Source organism: Pieris brassicae, chromosome 2 (assembly GCF_905147105.1).
Source record: "Pieris brassicae chromosome 2, ilPieBrab1.1, whole genome shotgun sequence".
Taxonomy (NCBI): Eukaryota; Metazoa; Arthropoda; class Insecta; order Lepidoptera; family Pieridae; genus Pieris; species Pieris brassicae.
In genome coordinates this window covers 20,963,851-20,977,312 of record NC_059666.1, presented here as the reverse complement: position 1 = coordinate 20,977,312, position 13,462 = coordinate 20,963,851, and the positions used below count along the sequence as shown (strand labels likewise).

Below are 13,462 nucleotides of genomic sequence, written 5' to 3'. Positions count from 1 at the left end.
TTTAATATTTTATTGATGAATTATAATATTAATTAGCTTGCATTTAAGAGGTAAAAAACATGAAAATATATCTGTTATTTTATCTAGCCTATTCAAGTCCTACGACAGGATTTTTTTATACATTATCTTATAATTTCTCACCAACAACTACAATTAATTAGTTATAATTTTTAATCTACTTGTTTTGACGTAAAAAGTCTTATTAGTGCACGGTGAGGCTGTTAAAAAGACTATTGTGACCATTATAAACGGTCTGCTTTAGTTTTTATAATAGTTCTGAACAGGTTGCGTGGGAACAACCGAATGAAGCATGTTATCATCAACATAACGGTGAGTAATGAAAATAAAACAAGAATCGTTCTCATAAATGCTTTTTAATGCAATCCCAATCCAATTAAATTGAAATGCGATCAAAATAAATAATAAACGTAAATTTACATTCAGTCGACCATATTAATTTTCACCTGTTCTAGGAGTTTCGATTTCGTTCGATTTATCTTTTTGTACTTCGGGTTAGCTTTGACGGATCTCCTGACGCTACTCCTGATCATCACTCTGTCGAAGAGTTCTTCACTGGTGTCTTCACTTCCGTCATCGGAGAAGTGATTATTCATACTTTCATCTAATTTCTTTGGCCTTATTAATAGTGAAGTGTTCATCGTATCATCTGAGAGCGTCGCATCGACATCCTCAGACAGCTGTCTATCTTCATCACTTGTCGCTTTTTCTGAGCTGAGTTGTCGGACCAGAACTCTGGATTCGGTTCGAGGTACTTCAAGGGTTTTCTTTTTCTCATCCTTTTTTTTAGTGCCTTCGCGATTACTTGGTTTGTATTTCATTGGAGAGAAGTCCACTCGACGTAAGAAACTAATGGAATCAGCAAATCGTCTACTGCCTTTCCTTGTAGTTTTTGGGGCCGCTTTTCCATCCTTAGATTTACATATGTTATCATCGACATCCAATGCAACGCCAGAGTCAGAGTTAGATTCTATATTAATTGTGATTTCCGGTACACATAAGGCCTCCTTTATTTTAAGTTTATTCGTTATTTCCTCAATAATATCTTCTTGTTTTTTAATTATTTCATCTTTTTGTGCTAATTGTTTGTTCACTGCCTCGGTTCTTATAGCTAGATTTAATTCGTAATTTTCAAGTTCCTTAGACAAGAATTCTAATTCCCTTTTTCTGTTATCTTCGAGCTTTTTAATAGTCTCTGCTTGTTTTATGTAGGCGTCTCTGAGTTTCGCAATTTCTTGTTTATGTGACGTTGTAAGAAACTTGATTACGTTAATAGCTTCCTGGAGCGTTGATGGCTGCAACAGATTTTCTCTACTGGAACTGGACGTCATTTTTCTTGGATCTATAAAAAAAAATTTATTATAGTCACTTTAATACGATAATTTACTTAGAGATGATAAGTATTAAGTGAATTATTACTTAATATCTTACAAAACTGAAAAATAAACTTAATACTCAAGTTTGTAAGTGTATGTTAAATCTAACCGCTTTATCAAAGAATAATTAATAAATTGCATAAGACTGCGAAATTAAATACGTTTTAGTGGTACCTCATTAGTAATAGGTTTGGTAATTTAATTAGTTTATCATTATCACTTGTTAGTTATAATGATTTAAACGGATTATCGAGTTTGTAATGTATTTGAACAACGTTCCTATTGTGTATTATTACGATTGGGGCATTATTACTTTAAATTCATTATTACCGTTGTATTCGTGTGTTTTACAAAAGATAAACTAATAATGTATCCATTTTGCTTAGAGATAAGATCACTACTATATATAGGATATATATAAGGATCTAACAGGGAGTTTTTTAGGTTATCGATTGTCGACTTGATGTCGCACTGCTAGTAAATACGGATTTTTAAGGAAATAAAGAGAATCGGCTTTGAACTTGTAGCGTAGTTGAATTCTTCCATTTGTACGATACTTTTTTTTACTTCTATTGATATTTCCCAAATCTAACTATTCTATGAATACGATAAATGTAATAAAATCCTATAAATTTCTTAGAAACACCTAATTAAGTTTCGTTGTAGTAACGGATTATAACCAGCTGTAACTATTGTCATGCAGGTAGCACCCTAAAGTTTTTATGGCATCCCGGTTATCTTTTATACGAAAAAAATATATTTTATTAATACCAACGAATTTTGATATGTATGTTTGTTATTCGTACATACAGTCAAAACCGTTTACGACGACATCGTTTAAAACGACATAGCGGTTGATTTATCAAAATCAAAGGTCCCGGCTTGATTCTATTGTATTATGTACTTAATAACAACGTCATCGGCTTTTACGACCAAATATGAGTAGTTCCTTAAATGACTAAGTAAATATTTACTTTTAAGCTCTACATCCATCTTCAGTTGGATTTGTAGAAAATATTTTCCCAAAACATTGCCTATTACAATTAGCAGTGAGTAACTGGAACTATTTTTATATGAAGCCCTTAAAGAGTTTAAAGATATCTTGTAATTTGACCTAAAAGCGTCCATAATGGCGTTAGCCTAGATGTGTATATTGTAATTTGCGTCTGAACTAAAATAAATAAAGTGCTATAACAAATAATCATATTATGTTATTAAAACTATTTACTATGTCTACCTCTTTATTGCACATATAACTCCGATTCTTAGAAAACTTTAAGAAAACCGACTCAAATACTAATCTAATGAAGTCCGAAAAGAATTGTTATGATTTCATATATTTAGTAATATTGACTTTTCCGCGCTTAACATTGTTTATATATAAGTTATATTTTTTTTTAATCAATTCAACCCGACTTATTAGATTGATCATTAATTAATATTTAAACAAAGTTGAACACAGATCTCAGTGTTCATTCAGTTCCCGAAGCGGTCATGAATGAATATACAGGACGTAGTAAATATTTGATCAAAAGTGTAGTTTGGTGTATGCAAATACTATATATTTAAATAAAAGGTGTTTAATTAATAAAGACAATTTAACATAATTTACATAACGTGTAAACCTTACAGATATCGTCAAATATCGAATTACTATTGCAGCATAAATATCAATTCAATATAGTAATAAATGGTTTTTAGCAAATACACGATGAAACTTGTTTAGGGCAGAACTTAAAGTTTGTTAAACATTGTATAAATAAAAATTGAATAGTAGAATTCGATTGCAGTACGAACGCAAATTAGATAATCTTTGAAATATTTTTCAGTGTATTCTAAATCCACCTGTACCAAAGTATGCACTTCCATTCCACAAATACTATCGTGGTTTATATTATCCGTACAATAACATTATTGTTCGCCGAACAAGTGACCTTTTAAACAGCTGTTTTGTTAAGTCACTATAGAATTCCTTTCTTAGAATTTCAATCTATTATGTTTTAATATTCAGTTGATATGTTTAATGTAATCTTTAGATTATATACCAGCTAGCTAATAAATATAAAAGCAATAAAAAACTTAAATTGTAAAATAAATCATTTGTATTATAGTAACATACAATACATTACAGGAATACACATAAAAAAAAGAAAATTTTAATTCAAATAATGGACTTAATTTACCGGATTCCAGAAAGCATACAAAAATATCGCAATCAAAACACCATATAATATTTAATCAACATTAACAGTTACTTTATATTAATTAAGAATTATAATAATTTATTAATTATATTAAAATTATACTAATAATCATCCCTATAAGAAACTAAAGCAAATATTAATTAATAACTACAATTAAGTAAGTTATAAAACTAATTACCTGAACAAAACGATCACAAATCAATATAAATCGGGAATAAAACATAACAAATAACACATCACACATTGGCGGCTGAACACTGACTGAACCTATAATAAAACATTGACAAAGCCTTAATTGATTTCCCAACTAAAACACCTTACTGTACACATATTATCACACGATTTTGATCCTTATTACTATATGACAAGAAACGATGTCAGATGAACAGTTTTAATACTCTAAAGTATGAGTCAGAACAAGTTTCCCCGGATTCCGATGCAGGTAAGCCGGGACTGAGTTCATAGACCTGCCAACTATTAATAGACGGTGGGAGAAAAGGAGATCATTTTATAGTGGTGTGCCAATTGTTGAAACTTCTTAGAATTTTTTATACCGTAAAGGACTCAATAATAGTTCTAGAAAAATACTGAAGAATGTATTGACTATCTAAGGATGAAGCAATTACATTCTTAGTAATTTCTACCATCATAGTGAGACAAATTCATTGGCATAGCCTGGATGTGAGGTCCACGCCTCACAGAGAGTTATGTTTATATTTTGAAAACTGTTTTTCATTAACAATTTCCTTGCAGATAATTTTTTCCTAAAACCTATAACTTAAATGTCTTACGTGAACAATTCAATTATTTATATAAAAACTATGTATGAGGGTTGTATAAGAATCTGAGAAAGGCTAAGGGGGGGGCATGGCACAAGGAAGGTTGGGAATCACTTGTTTAAACACTTAATTTGTACAGAATATGATGGAAGGGCAGAACTTCGTGACCGCCTCCCGAGACTGAGCGATGACAGTGTTAAGATAGATAAGTTATGACTAGCACAATCACAGTCGTAATGGATGAAGATGGAGAAGAGAAGGACTAAGCTCAATTTCCCTAAAATTGCTGTTGGTGATGATGGGGTATAATAACTTCTCCTACAGAAAAAAAACAGTCATCTCTAACAGTGAAAAAGCTCAACATTCTTCCTGTTTGTATTTAAAACTAACAAACTTTCCCTTGGTAACAAAATTAATCCTGTTTAAACTTCATAAAAGATTTTTGTATCGATTCTAACTTTGCTATTGTTTTAAAATTTTGTTCGTATTACAAATTAGTTGTATGAAGTGTTAATTTCTAAATGAGTAGCATATCTTATTTATAAACTATTAATTAAATATGTGAATTTATACAAGGAAATTAAATAGGTTTTGACACCATAGCACGTATAAGGTCAGTTTTGGACTAACTTACTACCAAAGCGATCTAGGTAGGTTGGACTAAAATGTATTTCTTGAAAATTGCTTAATAAATACGAGAAGCTGGAGATGCCACAGTTAAATAATGTATGCAAACTGTGGTGTGTAAAATTCGTGTAATAAAGTATGTTATTACCTAATGTAATATGATTAATTAGCTGGAATATTTAGTGTTCTTATTAACAAAATATGTTTAAGAAGAATTTAATATTCAAACTTCAAACACATAATGATGCTTGTTAAAAGTATATATTAACTACATATTTTAATACGTTGATATTTATGTTTTAGATAATTAATGTACCTAAGATATATTGATAAATAGGCAAGCTCGCTCAATTAACTTACATTGATGAAAATTTGATATATTTTACAACAATATTCAAAATTACCGTAACTTTGTTTATGAGGTTTAAATTTTTATTTAGTTTTAGATTTTTTTGTGGTTGCTTATTTATTTTCTTAATAGCTAGCTTGCTTATGTTCTAATATAATTGATGTGTATGTGTGTAAAATTTGTGATGCCATATTTTCTTGTACAATTTTATGCATATAAGTTTTAGAACTTATAAATAAATAACTTATTAATAATATAAATCTAATCAAAGCTGACGCACTGCCTGCTTAGTAAAACCCTGAATTTAAGCGTAGGAACACCGGTAGAACTTTAACCTTTTTCGTTACACATAATAAAAAATAATAAAAACATTTGTTTCCGCCCGGGATCGAACCGGGGGCCTTCTGCGTGTTAGGCAGATGTGATAACCGCTACACCACGGAAACTATACGTGTGGATGCCAATTTATTGAACATATACTGTAACTTTTACTTACCATTAATAAAAGTAGCTTGACAACTTCTGACGTTAATATAATCGTTAACTGAAAAAAAGCGATTCTATACGCATTATTTCAGTAGTCGAATCCGTCATAAAGATTGGCCTTTTTATAAATTCTTTGAAGCAAGTAAACATAAATAAATTTATCTTGTTGAGGGATATTTATGTACATAAATTTTGATAAACTATAGTTCTTAAATATCCCAACGGAGTTCAATATACAAGAAAAAATAAAAGCTCCCCTAATTACGATAGTGGAGCAGTGTTGGCCTCTAGGTATCACCGTGCCTCTCTGTGTATCTCTAATAAGATCGAACCGGCTGTGTACCAATGGGGACCTTTTATGTGCGCAATTAACACTCGTTCGGGAAACAGGAAACAACGGGCTCGGGCTACGGGGAATAAAAATATTGAAAGCTTCGACTCAAAAATCACCTCAGAAAACCATGACCTAGGTTAGTGTTTTTTGTAATGACAGACAATCGACATTCTCACTATAACTAGAAACTAAAAAACAAGTACGTCTCAGCCATGTGGTTACGATGACATATTATCACCAATATAAAATCAACGTCCTATACGTTAAAAATTATCTTTGTTTTGAATAAATATTAAAGTTTGTTTATAATATCTATAAAAGACGTAGCCTCAGCGCAGCGTAAGCAATTTTACCTTAACCTCAAGATAGCTCGAGTGTGCTGAATAACGCACGCCTTATCACAGGCTAATATGATATTCTAAGTGTCAAGTTAGTCGTAAATAGTAATAAAACCTCATATATATTTATGATCCAGGCTGATGCGGAAAATGGAACGCTGGAAACATCCTACATATTCTGTCAAGAGGGTTGGACGTTCGTATGTCGTTTTGTATGGGGTGGGTTGAAAATATTTAATAGAATTTAATAGAACATAGTTTGAAAGTTCCTAAAATTTATGTGTTTGCTTATATTACATCCTAATTTTTAAAATCATATATAATCTATGGAAGTGGTCTCAGCGTGAGGTCGTACCTATATTTGCATTGCGGTTGTGCTCGAATTTCTTTTCAGCAATTGCTTGTTTAAAAACCAGACTCATATAATTACGTGTGTCGCTGTCGGCTGATGCCATAAGTTTGTTTGCTTCTAAAGTCAGTAATGACTAAATCGTGCCGGTTTGCCCCTGTTATAGTAAAAAATATATTTATTTATTTATTTACACTTCGTTACATTACAATATAAAAATTGAGCATAAATAAATGAAACGGAGGGAAACTGGCAGCCTCATCGCTTTCGAGCGATCTCTTCCAGGCAACCATTGTGAGTAAAGTAGAAAAATGTATTAAATTACATATGGTAGGCAAGAAGTGCAAAAATACATATTCGACTTACACAGGTCCTTCAAGAAAAGATCGTACAAATTCTTAAAAGGCCGGCATCACTCGCGAGCCCTGTGGCATTGAGAGTATCCATGGGCGGCGGTATCACTTAACATCATGTGAGCCTCCTGCTCGTTTGCCCCCTATTTCATAAAAAAGAAACATATTACATATAATTATAAAGAAGAAACTAAACAGGAACAAAATATATATATTATAATTCTTACATAAAATATTATAGTACTGTTTAAATTAGTTCGGTTCCAAAAACATTAAATACTTTCTGCTCATTGACATTATCTTTGTTTACAAAATTTTAAACAACTTGGTAGATTTACCAAATATTTTAGGTCAAGTGGATTTCCTCTTAAAAACACAAGAAACACATCCGTCCTTTTTACGTTCGGGCACTGGTGACCAACCAAATAGTCCTCGTATTACGACGTTATAAATAGGAATAAATAGATATCTACCTGCAGTAAACGACGCATTGAGTACATACGAAGCATGGCAAGCCCTAAGCCGCTGCAGGCTCTGTTGATCCGTCACCAATAATAGCATATTTTAGAAATATATTAAATGTTTAAATTGCATATTTGTAATTTCTAGTTTTATCGCGTTTATACTTTATTTTCTCTTTTATCATTTTAATGTTTCCCTTTAAATGTTTTTGTGATTTGTATGTCGAGTGTTCACTATAACTATTTGTATGTTTCATTAGTGTCCCTTTTTAAAATAAATTAAATAATAATAATTTGCAAAAAGATTAGACTTCTTTGATATAAAAAGTCCCTTCGAGGGTTGTGTGCTGCAATATTTCGGGGTAATATTGCAATACAACTCACAACAAGATTGTAAGGAAGTTGCATAAAACTGGTCAGCAATGCGCTTTCTGAAGTTCTAATGTCATTTAGACACGTGCCTTTTTCCTAACATATACAAGTATTTAATTGTCCTGATTTGAATGTATGTGATTTTTGAGAGCATACAAAAAATAAAAATAAAAGTGTACATTCACATTTCGCCATCATATTTATTGCTCAAACGCAAGGCGACACCTTTTAACGCAACACGAATCTTTTTTTATTTCCTTGTACCGAATAAGTTTATTTATGTACCTACTGGGATATTTCTATCGTTTAGATCGTAACACGTTCCGGCAATGGTCTGTGAAACTTGGGGAAAAACTTTTATTGATATAGAGGGTTTCATTTTCGTAACTTCCGGTGTGTGGCACTCGATTTGATAACATGTATATGTTTGTACGAATATTTTAATGATGAACTAACTAGTACCTATATACAAAGTACTAAAATTAATTATTTAAAATTACAATAAATACAGATTAATTTGATATATCTCTATCGGTGGCAATGAATGGATATGACGGGACCCGGTAAATACTCTCATTAATAGAGTTATCTCCCTTACCCAGGTGTGGCTGTATTGTAATACCGATCTGGGCAAACGGAAGAAGAATATATATATTTTCTGCATAAGAATATTAAAAATATGCTTGTGTGGTTAGGTATAGGTTCATAACAAAATTGGGAAAATGTTTTTTTAATTACTCTGTGACTTAGTATGTTTTCTATCAATAGGTTCCCGAATATTGTTGAACAACCTTCAACAATATTCGTTGTTCGTAACCTATAATGTTACCTTTTTAAAAATACTTTTTTGGTTTAATTATATTTTTGGATTACTCGATATTGTTGGCCAGTTTACGATATAAAGGAAACGTGTTTGCTATAAGAAGCAGATATAAATGATTTTTATTCTCTTACTACCATTCGATTTGACATATAATTTATATTAACGCTGACAGTGTATGGACAATCTTTTTTAAAAAAAGAACACAAAAATATAGGTATTCAAATATTCAAAACGTGTGATACGGAAGGCGTCAATTTTCAGTCGTCGTTCGGTTAAGAGAATTACGTGTGTCGAACGAAACTGTATCTAGATCGCTCTATCGAACGTACAGGGACGATTCTATGTATTGGAGGACGTAAATGTCAATATTATAAATTGTATTACTCTGCTATGAAACACGTGGAAGTTTTCTGAGTCATTGAACACAATCTGCCAAAAAAATATGTTTCACACAATTACATTTTTGCAAGAAAGAAATAAGTTAAAATTGTATAATTTTTAGTTCATCATGTTTCTTTACGTTGTTAAAAATAATAATTTTATTTGTTGGGGTTTTAGTAGGGGTTGCTTTAATGGAATTTATTGAATATTTGAATGGAAGGTTTTAGGATATATTCAAATTTGGAAGCGTCCTAATGAAATTGGATTTATATGGATTTTACAACCTAACCTTTAGTATGAAATATAAAGGTAAATAATAAAAAACAAGCTTTTAATTATAACATTATAGAAACTTCAACATCCATGAAATATTTTAAAATCCTTTTTCATTTGGTCCCAAATTGAGGCCCCTGGATATTGACAATTGAGACCGCTAGTCACTAGTGATTGCGTTCAATAGAATTTGACTCTTTCTCGCTTGTAATAGAGTTATCTTTTAATAAATAAACGTAGGTTTACTGGAATTCAAAGGTACAATAAAATTGAGTAGTGCTTGTGTTGCCTCGAATAGAAGCAATTAACGGTTGCGGTACTGATTAGAACGCCCAGTATCAACATAAGACATTATTGTTTTGTTTTATAGTCTTTGAGAAATCTTTACGGTTGCCCCAATAATCTTTTGATACTTTTTTTATATGGACGTTTGGCTGATCTTGTCCATCGTTAACTAGAGTCAAAGTAATGAGTATTATGGTAAATTTTTGCAAGTGCAGAAAATTGCTATGCTCATTACTCAATTACCTTAAACCGTCATGATATATTAGCGTTTTGTTTATTTTATATTATATTAACATTAAACTTTTCTTCTGCTCTAATTAATAAAAAAATGTGTGCGTGTACTAGTACACACGTAAAAAGTGAAACTTCATTATGACCTTATTTTTCGCCATATGATCTACGATATGCAACTTTACAGAAATTGGTTAAATAAAGTTAAATTAAATAAAGTTTTTACTATCATAGACATGAATACAAATAATACAATTATTTCATTTTACCGTATTACTACTAAAATTATTACAGATTTTCATTAATTGTAATAGAATTTTTACTATCATTGTTATCGTTAGAATATATTTTTTCTATTAATGGTTTCGAATCTCTTTGAATCAACCCTGGTAAGGACAAGAAAAAGATGGCGCGTACCGGAAAATTGTGACGCGTAACCGAAAAATGTGACGGTAATTTTTTTTCCAACGCCGATAAAAAGTTTCACTTTAATTATTTGTTCTACTCCAATTTATATAACGCTAGTCTATATATATTTTCATTTTACCAACAAAAAAAATCAGTGTCGCTACAATCTTTTAGGTCTGAGTATCTGTTTGTAGGCAAGTAGGTAAGCAGCCTTCTGTGTCCCACACAAATGACTTTTTGGTTTTAAGACATGTCGGTTTCCTCACGATGTATTCTGAGGTAGACAGAAACTCCAGCCGTGCACAGCCGGGCTCCGAACCTATGCAGGGATGGGAGTCGCACGCTCAAACGACTAGGCCAACATTAACCTAATTTTTTTAAATTTCGTAATGTATCTATTAAGAACGTCCATAAGGAATCGGCATGTGGTATAATTTTTTGATGAGTTTCGATTACATTGGCGCTTTACTGTAATTGAACAATACATATATATACATGCCCTCATTAGTTAACATTTTAAATAAAGTTGTTAATTTTAGTCTAAACGACTAACACCAAATTAGATTAGAGTCCGCGGTTACCCAAATAATCTATAATAGTTAAATTCTGTTCTGCTTAATATTTCATTACATTGCCGTGCAAATTCAATTAGCAAAATGATTTATAATTTAATATATATTAACAATACATATATATATATACATGCCCTCATTAGTTAACATTTGAAATAAAGTTATTAATTTTAGTCTAAACGACTACATCAAATTAGATTAGATTCCGCGGTTACCCAAATAATCTATAATAGTTAAATTCTGTTCTGCTTAATATTTCATTACATTGCCGTGCAAATTGAATTAGCAAAGTGATTTATAATTTAATATATATTTAGAGAGGAATTTAATTTTCATGGTACGTTATTAGAGTTAAATAGAAAATACTTCCAAGCAAATATGTATTGCTATTTTAATTAACCTATAAAGTTTAAATAATGGTACCACGCGCAAGAATTCATGCAGTAAGCACTCAAACCTTGGCGATTAAAATGAGCGGCGGAGAGTTTCTTGCCAGTTCTTCTTGCCCGCTCTACGCCCTTGACTTGCGAACTGGTAGTTAATGTAAATTTAGTATCAATTTAATATCTTTTCTCGTGACGTTCATAAATGTACATCTTTACCTATATGAATAAAGTTATTTTGAGTTTGAGTTAAGTAGCTTGAACTTATAAAACTACATACTGTCATATTTATATATTACAATTTAAAAAATCAAGAACTATTATGAATCCCATTATATTAATAATGTCCAAACAACCAAGTTTCAGTGGAATAATACCACACCATGAACTTTTTTTTTCGACTGGCCTGAGAAGTGTCAAGAACGCTCACGGGAACAAAGCAAGGGTACCCTCAAAACGTATTTTTACAACCTGTGTTACTCTATAAATTGAACATACATATGTAGGATTTGTTGTAATTCTTGTTAGGGCACGAGAATTATACACACAGTATCCGTAATAAAGAAATATATTCACTGTTTAACTTGGAAGTGATATGTCTGCTTCCTACCACGATACAAATTGGAATGAATTAGAAATGACCTGGAGCAGAGTGATGTAAAGACAATTTTGCGCCTCAACAAGATGGCGGCTCGATCGCTCATTCAAATGACAGGAAATAGTCAATACAATGATTAATTTTTGCAATGTTACTCAAATAAATCAACAGGATTTAGTTTTAGTATTAATTGTTTTATTTTAATTTCCTTTAAGTATTTAGTTTCTCAGTAAATTAATTCGTAGTGTGGTGCAGCCCTTCAAGGCACCCCTTAGTGTTTTTTTTGTAATCTCAGTTTATTTATGATCTTTAAGCAATAATAAAAATTAAAAAAAGAGGGAATTAGAAATATTCATTAAATATTTTCTGTCTCTCTTACCTACGGTCAATAATTTTTATGTTTTAACATTCGTTACGTAATAACGTTATTTTGATTTATACGTATAATCAAATACGGTTTTGACATATGGGAGCCATCTTAACGCTAAATGTTGATTTTACTAATCACGAAATCCTAACAAAACAAAACGAAATATTAACAATGTAATAACAATAATTATAAGTAATTTAAAATAACCTCTCAAAAAGCTGCCAACACTGAAATGTAGTTTATAATTGTCCTATAAACTTCTTGCATGGCACTGGTACTAGACATGTTTGCTCTGTTTTAGGAAAGTCCTTAACTAGAAGTACTGTTAAGCAAATTTAATAGTTCCTTCGAGAATATTAATTTTTAAACTTTTGGAACATGAAATATACTTCATAATTAAAAATTAAATCAGGCAACGTGTGGCCTAATTGCTAACGCGACAACAGCAGAAAAGACTATCTAGGAACATTAGCAAAATTAGAGAAACTATAAGTCCGTGTAAAAGTTTTTTATAACTTAAAGTTGAAACACAAATTGTGTTCTGTATTGTTTACAAAAATACGTCTCATTGGAGTCCTCCTTCAAAGACGAACCAAAAATATAACCGCCGAGAGTGGTACCTAGGTCCTCCTATATTAGGAGATTGATTGATGTGGCATTACATTACGAACTAAGGATTGTATTTTATGTACTTTTATATACCAAAAAAGAATTTAAAAAGCACGTCTTTTGTGTGCGCCTGCTGTCCTGAGGGTGCCAATAAAGGTTTATCAGAATTTTATTCGGAAATATTCTTGTTGAATAAATAAAACCAGCCGACTCTTACACCGATATGTATTGGTTAAAAAAAAGTTTATTAATTTTGTAAGTTATTTCTTTCACTTTAAATTGATAATATATATTTATAGAGCAGTATAACATACTACACACGTATAACTAAAAAATCTCTGTATATTATTACTCATAGTTATAGTTGAAACAATAAAATTTTGCATTAGTGAAGCGTAATGCAGCAACATTTTGGCAATTATCTCGTAGGTCTATATTACATACTCATTGCAGAAGGTCCCAGTTTCGTATAAAAAAATCATG

The 13,462-nt window shown here is 31.1% G+C and overlaps 1 protein-coding gene and 1 non-coding gene across 2 annotated transcripts; both read right to left on the bottom strand.

Annotated features, from left to right (window-relative positions):
• Positions 1–357: 357 nt before the first annotated feature.
• Positions 358–3,858, bottom strand: LOC123720137. The gene is made up of 2 exons (XM_045676641.1): positions 3,777–3,858; positions 358–1,360 (listed from the first exon to the last, which is right to left on the bottom strand). Exon 2 carries the CDS (start codon positions 1,347–1,349, stop codon positions 441–443), a length of 909 nt encoding a protein of 302 aa, XP_045532597.1. The 5' UTR covers positions 1,350–1,360; positions 3,777–3,858; the 3' UTR covers positions 358–440.
• Positions 3,859–5,726: 1,868 nt separating this feature from the next.
• On the bottom strand, positions 5,727–5,799 carry Trnav-aac. The gene has a single exon. It is a non-coding gene; the product is annotated as a tRNA-Val (tRNA).
• Between the last annotated feature and the right edge of the window lie 7,663 nt (positions 5,800–13,462).

Coding starts and splice junctions, on each gene's coding strand:
- LOC123720137 (XM_045676641.1), bottom strand. CDS start 1,349: ATGACGTCCAGTTCCAGTAGAGAAAATCTGTTGCAGCCATCAACGCTC.